Here is a 14,062-nt window from a genome sequence, read left to right on the forward strand (position 1 = left end):
ACCAGGTGATCTTTACAATGCTTTGAAAGTACTATCTGTATCTAAAGTATTCTGCTTTTAAAATAATGCAGTTAAGTGAGTTGAAGGGTGTCCTTTAAAAGATAGTCATTTTGGTGTTTGCAGCATTCTTTAACTTTGCTCTGAATAAATGGTTGAGTAGTTCAAAAGTGTGTACTATGTTTAAAAGGAAACAGTTACTGCAAGCTGGACAGGTGGTTTTGGAAGCCAAACTCCTGGCCCCATATTCACCAGTAAAGAGAATGAAAAGCAACTTTCTAGAAATAATTCAGTAGTAATGGTCTAAGGAATGAGATGTAAAATACCAGCTAATTTAGAATAGGTTGATATGCCCATTGTGTTTGTCAAAACATTTAAAGACCTCGTACTGCTGCAGAAGATTGCAGCTGCTGATGTGTTTGTGATGAATGATGACCATCGTATTTGTGAGAAAGCAAGGATAATATCTTGCAAGAAAATTTTCAAGTATTTTCAAACATATTTACTGTTCCTGAGAATTGCTGTTTTTTTGGTTTTGTTTTTTAACATTCATAAGAACATTGATAGTAGTCTGAAAAGAAACTTGGTAGGATTTGGGAGCAAGTTACACAAACACAGTGTGGTTTTGATAGTCTCTTGGACTACTGTAAAAAGCAAAAAGGCAAAAAAAAAAAAAAAAAGTCTTGGGAAGATCATACCATGTTGTAAGGCTGGAGATGGATGTAAAGCACCAAAGACAATCACTAGGTAAGAACAAATAATTGAGATGCACAAATCAAAACAATTATGATATATCCTGCTGAAGGTGCTGTATCTTCTTTTATAGTCTTCTTTCACAGTTTTCACTGACTTATATCTTACTTTGTTTTCAGGTTTATGGTAGGTTGTGGTAGATGTGATGATTGGTTTCATGGTGATTGTGTTGGACTGAGCCTTTCTCAAGCACAGCAGATGGGTGAAGAAGATAAAGAGTATGTGTGTGTGAAATGCTGTGCTGAAGAAGACAAAAAAATGGAGTGTTTTGATCAAAATGTACCAGATACTCAAGTGAAACTTGAGCATAAAGAAGAAAAAGCAAGTGAGTGTGAAAAACTGGGGGTGTCAAAGCAAACACCTACTTGTAATCTAAATACAACGACTGAAAAAACAAAGCAAACGGAGGACACTGGGAAGCACAAAGTCAAAATCTTCAGACGAGTGAGTCTTATTTAATGTTTTAAGTTCTCTTAATTACTGGGGTTAGAAGGTTTCTGCCTGTGCTACTGACAGTTAATAGACCATGTTTCAGACATCTTTGTGAATCTAAATTATTTGCAAAGTTGCTTCATTTTCAAAGTGGCTTGACTCTTTCAAGAGGTTATTGCTAAACTCTTATCTTGAGTTTATATTGAGGATATGTTCATATCATATGCATATTATTATATTGAGTCTTACATTGAGGATATGTTCATGTCATATGCATATAGAACATCCCAAGTTGGAAGGGACACATAAAGACCATTGAAGTCCTATTCCTGTATGTGTATATAAACCTGTGCATGCAGGTGTACAAGGAAATGATGAAGAACCTTGTGCATTTTTCTTTCAGATTTCTAAACATTTTATAGGACATCTGTCAGTTTGCTATGTTATAAGCTGCAGATAAACAATAGGAAACAATACAACAACAGTATTTTAGTTTTGATTGTTATTATTTCAGATTGTATATAGAAAGAAATGCCTAGTGCTTTGATTGGGGTTTTTCTACATTTCATGTCTACTTTTAGTAACCAAAGGATAATTTTCAAGGATTATTGAGACAATTCTTCAATTTGTTAGTATATAACGTCATATTCATGATGATATAATCATCAGTGAGCCTGTCTTATTTCTGAGTAGTAGTACTGAAATTCTGGAATAAAAACTGTTCTTTTTAATTTTAATTTACATATGCTCTCTAAACATCAGTGACCTTTGTATCTAAAACTGGTTAAGGGATGTTCGTCAGTATCCCAGACTTTTTAAAATAACTGCAAACCTAGTGGTTGGCAACACAGAACTTAAATGCAAATTGTCTGTGCTGTATCTTGAGCCAATACTTAAAAGAGATTGTTAAGCAATGCTTGGCAGTAATTTGGGATATTGTTCAGTAATTCTTTAGAAAATTATATGGTGACACATACATCCAGGGGATACATTGTACAGTGTAAAGAGGAAAAAATGGGGAAAATATGTGGTAATTACATAGAAGTTGATTGTAGCATTCAGTAGCATGCTAACATGTGTAAATGTTTCTTTCAGGAATCTGGGGATGGGAAGAATTTACCAGAATCCAGAGACTCAGATACTAAAAAAGGGCAGCATGTTCCTGCTCGGAAGGGATCGCAAACTGCTCCAATTCCTCGGCGGTCCCCTGAAGATAAAAATGAAAAAATAAGTAAAGAATCCCTTAGTACAGTGGAAAGGTCCACAAAATCAGGTACCAAGGTTTGGGGATGTCCTCCATGCTGCAATTCACATCTGTGTATAGAGAAGGATTATACCTTTCTTTATAGTATCAGTTTTTTAAATCATGTTCCATAGTGGATGTGATGAGGATCTGAAGAGCTGTTTGTTTCCATAACATTTATGATCTTTATTTCTCATTTTGTTTTCAGTTTTATTTAGTAGGTTGATGTGTCCTAGGCAGATGTATGTTTCCTGTTTCAATAGTAGAAGATGCTCTTATAATCAAAAGTGGGAGAAAAAGTACACAGACATCTCTGGGTTAAACTTTATTTTACATTGTATGCGACTTTGAAATACTCTTTCAGAAAATACTATTAAATGCTTTGTATGCATAAAACTGGTTTAATTGCTGTATAAATTATATTTTGACTTACTGATGTCTTTTGGTAATAATTAACAAATTGACAATTTTGTCAACTCTTTTCAGAGGGGAACATTATATTACTTGGTGAGTCATCAGATTTTCATCTAAACTTTATTTGAAAGGTTGAAGGGACATATTTACCCTTCCAGCAACCTTTCCTTTCCCCAGCTCCCTTCCAGGAAGCATTTTTCTTCTAAGGTTGTTATAATGTGAAGTTGTTGTTATTTGGGACTGAAATCTCAGCAGCAAAGCTAGTGAGATTTTGTGTGAGAACTGTGTCTTTTACTCTGAAACTCAAGCTTTGAATTTTTGTCTAAAAATACATAACTTAGCTCTTCTGGTCTTTTGCCAGTGTGATGCATTCTAGAAATTTTTATCAGTCTTCAATTTGTTCTTTTTTTTCTGACTATAAAATGAAAAAAATTATATTACTTCCCACTTCTTCCCTAAATTGAAGGGTGCTGCTTAAAATGAGTGACATGTTCACATGCTGACACAAATGAGCTTTCTGTTGACTCTCTGAAAATTAGTAATTTTTCTTTAATGATTTTAGTTTGATTAAATTTACCCATTGTTTGAATTATTTATGACACAAACCTTATAATAACCTTGAGTGTTACCTGAATCAGAAGATGAGTTATTATAGTTGAAATAATTTTGATGGCTAACAGATGCAGAAATGCTAAGTTTAATGTAAAATGGTATTTTAAAGTAAAGCTTATGCTTATGTGGGCTTCATAGTATATTATTTCTCAGTTTCTTCATTGAAAAATGAATTTATGCTGTTATAAAAATTTAGAGTCAAAAATCATACACTAAGATCAAGCTAATGAGCACTGGTCATCTTAATATGGTGTAGAAGAAAATACTGCAAATCAAAGGGCAAACTGCCTGTTTCTGCTAAGGAAGTTTTTGTTCTGAATTAATCTAAGTAATATAAAATCCAAACCAAAGTTAAAAAAAAAAAAAAACCCAACCAAACACAAACCATCCTTCCTAGGGGTCCAGTCCTTCTCTTGAGGATCAATTCTTAGCAGTTTAAAAATAAAATTTCATTAAATGAATTCCGTCGGCAGCAAAAGTTTATTAATAAACCTACTTGAGTATTTTACAGTTTTTAACTGTGTTTTGATAGGTGTGCATGAGAAACAAGAAATTAAGAAAAAGAAAAATGAGAAAGGATCCATTAGTGCAACACACCTGCCAACTGTGCCAGCTTCCAAGCCTTCTGCTGATCAGATAAGACAAAGCGTTAAGCAATCTCTTAAGGAAATTCTTATGAAAAGGTAAAGATACATTAAAAATGAAATTACTAATTTGTATTTATAAATATTTTCCTTTGGAAGGCGGAGGAAAAACTGTTCATTATTTGGATGCATTTTATAATTTTTGCCATTGCATTCTCTTATAGATTGACAGACTCCAGTTTAAAGATTCCTGAGGAGAGAGCAGCAAAAGTTGCCACAAGGATTGAAAGAGAGCTGTTTTCTTTTTTTCGAGACACTGATGCGAAGTATAAGAACAAATACAGAAGTTTAATGTTCAATCTTAAAGACCCTAAAAATAATGTATGTGTGATTTGTCCGTTGATCTTTGCAGAAATCCTTGATTTGCTGTAGATTAAAGTAACGGTCTTCAATCTAGGAACATTATCAATTCTTCTGCAGTTTAACCAGTTTGGGGGGTTTTTTAGGTTTCCTTTGTTTTTTGATGTTGGTTGTTCTTTGGGCACTGAGTGTCCTCTGTGTTCTTCCCCATCATTATTTCTCCAACTACTTGTTCCCAGTGTACAGTTTTTTGTTTGGTTTCAAACTGTAGTAGATATAGCCTGCCTAGTTTGTGTTTCCCTTTACCGTTATTTAAATATTCCTGTCCCTCCCATCATTCTTTGCTGTTTACTACACCTACTGTTTTTCTGTCCAGAATTTCCTTACTGTGCTTTTTAATACCCAGATTTCTCAAGCTTGGTCTTCACTCTCTATTCTGCTTTCTATGAGCCCAGTATTTAACATCATACCTCCTCAGTTTTTGTCTTTTGTCCTTTATCAGTTATTCTGATCAAGTCACTTTGTTTATAGTATTTTGCCATTACAGTTAGCCAATTGTAAGAACTTCTGTCTTAACTTAACTTACAGTTTAGTTCTGTTTGCTCTTTGCTCATACTGCTAAAGTAGCTGGTTGTCTTTTTTTTACCCTAGGACTTCAATTAGTCAAGAAGCATAGATATACTCTTAGATAGCTTCTTCTCTGTGTTGTGTAATGCAGAGGATTTGCACCTTTAAAAACAAAACCAGTGAACTTTCCGAGTTACTGCTGCAGTGGGCATAAACTCCTTCTCCTTTGAAACAGGAGTTAATTATATCTTTAGTCATTAAGGGTATGTGTAGATACATTGTTATGTAGAATAAATGGAGCTCTAGAATGAAGCTTTTTATGTTATAAAATCTAGTACTGCTTCCTGGAGTGGAAATAATTACAAACCAGCACACTCCATTTAGCTGTACTGAGCATGTTGTATGTTACTTCTCCAATTTATTTCCTGCTGTAAGCTATTTTTGTCTTGATAGCAACAGTTGCTTTTCTTCTTTCTTCTAGATACTATTTAAGAAAGTACTGAAAGGAGAGGTTACTCCAGATCATTTAATAAAAATGAGCCCAGAAGAACTGGCTTCCAAAGAACTGGCTGCATGGAGACAGAGAGAAAACAGACATGTGAGATTTGTCAACTTACATTGTTTATTTGACAGCCTAAGCATGTATAACTTCTGTTTGCAGGTTATGTATATGCAGAAAGAGCAGAATGGGTGTTGCAACCAAGCAGGAGGATCTCTGTAATTAATTTAGTACTCAAAACCCAAAGATGTTAGGACAGAAGTGAAAGGAGTGTAGTCAGTTTCTGAGGGGAGGCAACCATGCACTTTCCTTTGCCTTGAAACTGGCTCTTCTTTCTGTCTCAGGGAAGGCTTCTTTGTCCTTATTTTCCACAAGATTTTAAAGCTGCTGCTGGAGCTTTATAAACACCAGTTTCTTAAAGAGGGAGAAAGAGATATTGAACAAACCAAACCAGAACAAACTGGTGTTGTTTCTAACTTACTGCTGAAGCGTTACAAAGCAGTCCCCAAGAAGTAAATCCAGAGCTGAAAACCTGATCTACCAGTCGGAAAAGCAGCCTAAAGGGACAATGAACAAAAAAAAAACAGGCAGCAAAAGCAACCCAAGAAGTTTACTAGGTTAGCTTAAGCATGACTTTTCGAAACAGAAAGTCACTCTATGTACTTTGCTGAGAGTTTAGAAGGAGGAACAGGAATAAGAGGATCTGTATTTTTATAGAAAATTCCTTTTTGTTAGACATTGCTCCATTTATTGGGTATTTAGTCTGACGATAACTGCAGCTGCTTAGAAATGGCCATTAAAATTTTCTAGTTTACAAAATCTGGATTTATGTTGATAGGATCTTTGGGATTTATATTCCACATTATAAAACTTAAAAGCACGATGTTTGGGTAGTGTAAATTCATCTGTGTACTCAGAATGAATGTTTGGTAATAACTAATTTAGTAGAGGGGGATGCTGTTTTAGAGACTGCAGTGTGCTTTGCAATAGTAGTTATTCCTGTGTTTTTTCCTTGTCATTGCATATTGTGGCTAGACCTGTTTATGAATCATGATAACTTTTTGCTGCTTTCTGTGGAAAAACACTTGTTGATTATCTTGTTTCAAGGGCCTAGAAAGAATGGAAAGTTTGTTTATTCTGTATCTATCCAAAGCCCATATTTTGTAGTGGAACTCTTTTACATTTATTTTTATAAACATCAGTGAAATTCTGAAAACAGACCATGCAAAATAAAATTCCACTGCTACGAGAAATATCTTCCCAAAAAAGTGTATGCTGCTCAAAAAATTGCTGAGGGGTCCCAATTATTTCAGAGAAATGCTTCAAAATTTCTAGAAACATGTAAAATAAATAGTGATGTATCACTTGACAGTATTTTTCATGTTACTATTTAAGCAAGGCATTGAGACTGCTACTTAATAATTTTTTTTTTATTTCCCCAGGATGTTTATAAGTATGTTGGTATTTTTCAGACAGATAAAGCAATCACAGAATTCTTGTTTCCTTAGTAAATTAGGCTTGAGATATTTGGCATAGCCAACACAACCCCTTCCTGGTGTAAGAAATGGAAATGTGCTTTAAGTGGCAATATTAGAAATAATGGTTTATATGTTATTTTATTGCAAGACAGCAATAAAATGTAAGCAAGACAGCGATATAATGGTTTATATTTTATTTTTAGCAAAGCAGCAGTGCTATTTGAATTAGCAACTCCATTACTTTTAAAAATATCTTTTAAGTTTTTTCTTCAGGTGAAGCATTAGTTTTATGTACTAAAAAACAAAATGTTGAAAAGTGATACAAATTTACATATATTTATATCCTACATGGTTCCTATTATTATGGAAAAATAATGGATGTATTTTTTTCTTTAGTTCTTGGGAAATCAGAATTACCGGTATTTTAATTCAGTGTTGAAGGTTTACTTTATAGTTTATTTAAATGCATGCCTGGTAAGTACTTGCTGCTACACTGTAGGAGAAGTTAGGCTACTTCTCTTTTTGCTGTATGAAACTACTTGACACTTGCAAAATAAGAATATATTACTTTTCTTCCCAGGGGGTTTCCTAATTGCAGTACTGTTATCTCTTATATTTCTGGATTTCCAAATTTTACTGTATGGGAATAATTACACATAACTACTTGTTTTCACAGACAATTGAAATGATTGAGAAAGAGCAGAGGGAGGTTGAAAGAAGACCTATCACAAAAATTACTCACAAAGGAGAAATAGAAATTGAGAGTGAGACACCAATGAAAGAACAAGAGGAAGTAATGGAAATTCAGGTAGAAAAGAAAGCATGGCACTACAGTGTGTTTAGTTCATAGGCAATATGGTTGTGAGGTCTTTTGTTTATGATTCTGTTGTTCAAGTCTATAATTATCTGTTAGTTTTTCTCATATCTTTACTGACTTCTTGGCCTGGTGATTTTGTTGGTTTCTTTCCTTCTGTGTTGTGTTTGTGACTGTATGATGAATTCTGGCAGTAGTAGAAATTAGAAAATATTCTAAACGGTACCTGAATATATTTGAGTACACCAATTAGTTATTGTAATAAATTTGAAGATTTTTTTGATAGAATTTTAGGCTATGCAGCTGAAGGAAGAGCTTATGTCTGAAGGGAGGAAAACGCCATAAAACTTTTAAACAATATTAGGAATATTAACAGAGGGATTAAAAAAGCCTAACTGAAATGTGTTTGACTTTTCTTAGGAACCTAATATGAAGTTGTTTGAGAAGTCAGAAGAAGCTGAAAAGGATAAAGAAATAAATGAATCTGCATCTCCGGATACCACAAGTCAACATAAAAATCATCTCTTTGATCTAAACTGCAAAATCTGCATAGGTAATTTGGGAAAGCACAGGAAAATAAATAGATCACACTTCTTTAATTTTCACTCATAAATATCAATATACCTCAAGAATTGAAATAAATCTGGGTTTTTACTTAGTTTGCTGATGAAGTTGGGGAAGGAATGTTTTACTTCATAATTTTCAAAAGAGACTATTGAAAGCATAGTCTATTGGCATAAACTTAACTTCTTTTAAAAAAACAGCTTCAGAGAGTCCAGTCCCTATGGTGGATGTACGTCCTACTGTTGATTGCTCTTTTCTTTATCCTATGCCATTGCAGTGGCAAAATAATGTTTAGCGTGGAATAAACATATACAATATATTAATTTATACAGCGTATAAATTTATGTAAAATATGTAGCCTATCTCACTTCAATGGCAATATGTAGTATTTTTTGTGTCTCTTCCTTGTGTTCAGAGGAAGTCCTCTTTTTGTTTCTTTAATAAAAAATGAAACACCTTGCGCTTCCTTTTCTGCAGGCCGAATGGCACCACCTACTGATGATCTGTCGGGGAAGAAGGTGAAGGTATCTGTTGGGGTTGCACGGAAGCAGTCCGACAATGAAGCAGAGAGCATTGCAGACGCACTCTCCTCCACGTCAAGTATTTTAGCTTCAGAATTACTAGAAGATGATAAGCAAGACTCATCAAAGTCATTCACACCTCTCCCAAAGTAATATAAGCTGTAGAAACAGTATTTTTAAATGAAAGACATTATTAATCTTATTAAGCTATTATGTCTAAAGCTACTTTTTTAATGGCATTTCATTTGTCTATTTGAGTACTTGAACTCGTACACATTGTTAGAGTGGAGTTCTCTGCTGGAGTAAATGCTATTCATTTATATACATAATACTACATATATTGTTGTGATTGCAAACTTCTAATTACCACATAGTTTACTTTTCCTGAAAAGCCAATGTTTTCTGGTGCAGCAAGGTTTGAAAAGAGTTCATATTACAAAAAATCAGTATATAAATTTCATATTGTCTTTTGCTGTTAAGGCATGTAGTGTATATATAGTGCTGCATTTAAATAAGTGTGTCTTTGTATATGTGTATATATAAATTCAGGGAATTTGATATTGCTCAAAACAGAGCATTTATACTGATAAATCAGGCTAGTTTCAAATTCCAAAGTAGTACTTTTCTAGAAATGGCAGGTAACAGCAGCTTGTTTGATGTTTTGCAGTATTTGCTGTCAGCTCTCTCTTTTTCTTCCGCACTCTGCTACTCACTAAATAGGAAATTGCAGTTTATGAAGCTATTTCTTTCTGGTATGAGGGAGGCTTTTCAAGAAAAACATCAACTCACAATTATTTAGAATTGACCAGAGTTCATGCTGAAATTTTGTCTTTATCAGGACAGTGTGATCTTTTACCAAGGATAGTGAACTTTGGTTTTTGAATAGCTTACAGCAAGTTCAAGGTAATTTCCAGTGCAGACAGAAATAAACATAGGTTACAGTGTTACTGTAACAGCACAACATCTGGTATTACTGGGCAGTTAAAACTGCTAATAGCATGCCTAGAATATTTTGATAGCAGCAAGTTGGGAAATGTTGAAATGTGTAATATTTTTCATAAGGAAGCTCTCAGGTTGAGAAACATTCTCCTGTGAAATTAAGTCATCCCATTAATTTTTTCAGGTGCTTTGTTGACAAAACTGAGGCTTTTTTTCAAAGGCAAGAAAAGCAGTTTTTTACAGGTGGAATTAGGAGACACAGAAGGTGTGGAAGTGATGCACAGCTGAGAAGACATGAGGAGCCAGCTTGTGGTACAAGGAGAGAGTAGGGTGACACAGGCATTCAAGTGGTGGACAGACAGTGGTGGCACAAAAGTATAGGCCAGCAGGCAGTGTGTTGTCATGTTTTACCTGTGGCAGGGGAACATCTTTCTGGCTCTGTAGCACCTGTATGCATTTGTGTCCTCTTCACTATAGAATCCGATAACTCTCAGACTAAACAACGTCTCTGTTTTAAAAAAAATATTGAGTAGTGAACTAATGTGCTGCTCATCTCACTATTCCTGTACGATGGAACTACTCTACTGGAAGAAACATGGTTGTCTGCCTGTCTTTTTTTGTTCACCCTTCAGTATGTTTGACTGGAAAAGAAAATTCTTGATAATACTACATTTCTGCGATAAAGAAAAATTAGGATTTACACTGTCTTGCATGATATATCATGTTGTAAACTGAGTGGGTTTTTTGTTTGTACTTTTTTTAGGTCAGAAACTCCTGGTACTGTGGAATGTGAAAGTCTGTTTCTAGCACGCCTGAATTTCATCTGGAAGGGCTTTATCAATATGCCTTCAGTAGCAAAATTTGTTATTAAGGCTTATCCAGTTTCTGGCTCCTTTGAGTATTTAACAGAGGTATTTATATTTATTGAAAACAATGAACAATTCATTTATTAATTTTACCAACTTATTTACCTTGTAGGCTAATATTAGTATAATAATGGAAGACAGTGAGGCATGATCATTGTACTGAATGAAGTATTTGTGGGAGGACATAGGTTAAGGTCTATATTTGTAAGTCAAGCATTATTCATTACGTGAACCTCTGGTTCACCTTCCCATCTATAACAGAAACCTGCGTAACAGTTTTTTGGGTTTTTTTGCCTATCTGGTGGCAATTCTGGTTCTAACCTTGCATTGTGACTCAATTGTCCCTGAAAAAAAGTTTATGTAAAGTTCTCTTCTGTGTCTGAGAGACTGGAAAAGCATGTAACTGCTTGTAATAGTTGTCTTCATGTCACAAAATAAAGATCAGAGAGCTTATAAGGCACAATTTTCCTTCTTGATAGCTACATAGGATGCATGAGCTTTCTAATTAAAATAACTTAGGGCTTCTGTTAATAAGATTGTCTTCACTTTGCTGTAGATCTTCAGGGAAGTGCAGGCCATGCAGTAATCCTTAATACTAACGGATTGTTATATGTGTATGATAACGCTTTTCAAAACTCTTCCACTTTATTTCAAAAAAATTATTTTTCTGAAAGTCTGTTTATTTTGCTTGGGAACAGTGAACTCAGTAGTATTCAAGAATTTACATCTTTATATATATGCACATATAGGTTATGTTTTCCCCTCATGATGAAGATTTTGAAAATTCATAGGTGAAGATTTTAAAGTTTCATAGGTAAACATAGGTGTGGAACTCTCATTGTGGTGTGATGTGAGGGATAGCTTGAGTGTTCCCAGAGCACAGTAGTTATGTTTGCGGTTAATGTTGCCAGAAAGGATAGTTTTGGCAAGGTATAGATGAACAATATTGAATGATAACTAATTTATTACGTTTCATTAACTCTGCACTGAAAATCTAAAATGTCCAAAATTTAATTTTTTATTCTGTTGTAACTTCTACTGATATTTTTAAATTACAATTTAAGAAATAAAAGAACTAAGTATGTTTTGAATTTTATGAAACAGATAGTGGATGAAGGACGTGCCACAAGATTTATTTGGATTCACATTTCTGTTGTCCTTTCTCATAGGATTTACCTGATAGTATTCAAGTAGGTGGCAGGATATCTCCCCACACTGTCTGGGATTATGTAGAAAAAATCAAAGCTTCAGGGACCAAGGTAAGAATTTTGCCTAGTAAAAACTTTCTGTTTAATATGCATCTTAGTAATTTTAAAGATACTTGTTTTTTTTTCTCTCTGAAACATTTGCAAAATATGTGAACTTCAGGAATATGTTATGGTTATGTTGAATGGGATGGGTGGCACCTGCTGTCATTTATTTTTTCTTCCTACCTGACCTTAAACTGTCACCTGCTGTTTGAGAATACGTGTCTTCATTTGACACAGTAACTCAGGAATGTTTGGATACCACTTCACCTCTCAAATGTTACTGTTTCATTTTCAGTAGTGTTACATTGTGCAAAACCATCTCAGTGGCTCTTTGCCAGACTTGTCTCACTGTGTGCCAGCTGTCCTTGTGCTGGGGAGCCCAAAACTTTAAAGTCCTTTCCAGGTGGTGTCTCACAGGTGCTGGATAGAAAGAAATACCATTTCCCTTGGTGTGCTGACTGCTTTGATTCTGACACCCAGATAGCAATAGGGCTTTTTGGCATGGATGCATCACCAGTTCATACTGGGCTTGTCTGCCAGGATCCCCACATCATTTTATGCCAAACTGTTTTTCAGCCAGTCAGTCCTCCATCCAGTCCTGGTGCATGGGGTTACTCCAGCTCAAAGTGCAACATTTTGCATTTGGACTTTGCTGACATTGACAAAGTTCAGCCTGTTATTTCAGCTTGCTTAGGTGCCGTCTCAGTTTTGCAGAGGCTCTTCTGTCCAATCTTCCAGGCTGTTCAAACAGCATCAGCTCCTGAGCTAGTCTTTGGGCATAATTCTGGGATCTAAATACTGGTCTTCCACTATTGTTAATGGACGTATTGGGCACAGCAGACTACAAAACACAACTTTCTAGTAATGTTAAGGGTAGAGAGTGGAATAATTCATTGAAATCTGGCAAGCTTCCCTAAAACTTTTTATTTAGCTGACTGTTAAAATATTGTCTCTTTTGTCATGTACTTCAATTAATTTTTTCATATTGAATGCTTTCTACTTCTTTTATCTAGTTCTGAATTATTTTTGGCCATGTTTCTGCTCCTTCTGTCTCTTCTGTTCTCTGCCATTTTGGCATAGCTTTTTCTCCTTCAGCACCGTTCTTTTAAATAAAGAGCAGTCAGTAAAATAAAACATTTCACAGAAAAATCTTCTTGACCATCTTTTTCCCCTCTCATTCTGTAAACAGGAGATCTGCGTGGTTCGCTTTACCCCAGTAACTGAAGAAGATCAGATCTCCTATGCATTGTTGTTCGCCTATTTCAGCAGCAGAAAACGTTATGGTGTAGCGGCCAATAATATGAAGCAAGTGAAAGATTTGTACCTCATCCCTTTAGGTTCCTCAGATAAAGTCCCTCATCACCTTGTGCCTTTTGATGGGCCTGGTAAGTACAGCTTGGAATTTGGAATTTTATTATCATAACATTACTTAAAGAAGTTGGCAACAGAAATATAAGAGGAACTAAAATTAAAAAATGCTATTTTATTCAAATATGTAATTAGTTTTGCATTGTATTATTATATTAGTTTCTGTGAAAAGAGGAAACTTAATTAATTTCAAGGAAATTAATTTCCCCTTCTTAGATTATTGTGATACTTAAAAGATGAAAAGATTAGTATTTACCACCTTGTTTTATGTCTACTACCTTCTTTCTCTAACAGAGGAAGCTTTGTAGGTTTCAGTGTCAGTAAACTAAGTCACACAAGTGGACTATGGTAGAAGGCATAAGTTCCAAATTGATACTATCAATTTAAAATAGTATTTTTCATTATTTGAAATGTACTAATCACTTTTCTCAAGTATTCTAAAGTTTCTTACAAAAAATACATTGAAAGTTTAAAACATAGATTGACAAGGAAGAAAAGGTCCTGAAATGGCTCCCAGTTGTTCTGTGGTACACCTGATTTACTTTGCATCAGTTTATCTTGGTTATTAAAATTTGTAGATAATCTTTCTTTTTGAGATAGTCAGGGCCAAAATTAAGAGAGAATGAGCTACAAGTCATTTTTTTTTCCATTATAGAGAATAAAATAGATAGTGAAGAGATGGGTAATATTATGCCTTGAAACACAGTACATTTTCTGGAACGAGGGAAACATTTTTGAAATTTGCTCCAGTATATACTTTGAAGAAGTATGTCTAACACAAATTGATGAGGAGACTTTAAA

At 34.5% G+C, this 14,062-nt stretch overlaps 1 protein-coding gene across 11 annotated transcripts in view; it reads left to right on the top strand.

Moving 5' to 3' along the window:
* Positions 1-14,062, top strand: part of PHF3 (PHD finger protein 3) — a 61,704-nt gene that overhangs the window by 32,213 nt on the left and 15,429 nt on the right. For all 11 annotated transcript variants that reach the window (XM_068183728.1, XM_068183729.1, XM_068183737.1 and 8 more), the window contains 11 exons: positions 870-1,194; positions 2,278-2,455; positions 3,984-4,134; positions 4,260-4,416; positions 5,444-5,560; positions 7,616-7,747; positions 8,174-8,306; positions 8,795-8,987; positions 10,541-10,688; positions 11,813-11,902; positions 13,083-13,278. In XM_068183728.1, coding sequence (XP_068039829.1) covers positions 870-1,194; positions 2,278-2,455; positions 3,984-4,134; positions 4,260-4,416; positions 5,444-5,560; positions 7,616-7,747; positions 8,174-8,306; positions 8,795-8,987; positions 10,541-10,688; positions 11,813-11,902; positions 13,083-13,278 — 1,820 coding nt within the window. The remainder of the gene's footprint in view (positions 1-869; positions 1,195-2,277; positions 2,456-3,983; positions 4,135-4,259; positions 4,417-5,443; positions 5,561-7,615; positions 7,748-8,173; positions 8,307-8,794; positions 8,988-10,540; positions 10,689-11,812; positions 11,903-13,082; positions 13,279-14,062) is intronic.

The sequence above is a fragment of the Anomalospiza imberbis genome, chromosome 3 (assembly GCF_031753505.1).
Source record: "Anomalospiza imberbis isolate Cuckoo-Finch-1a 21T00152 chromosome 3, ASM3175350v1, whole genome shotgun sequence".
In the NCBI taxonomy this organism is placed as follows: Eukaryota; Metazoa; Chordata; class Aves; order Passeriformes; family Viduidae; genus Anomalospiza; species Anomalospiza imberbis.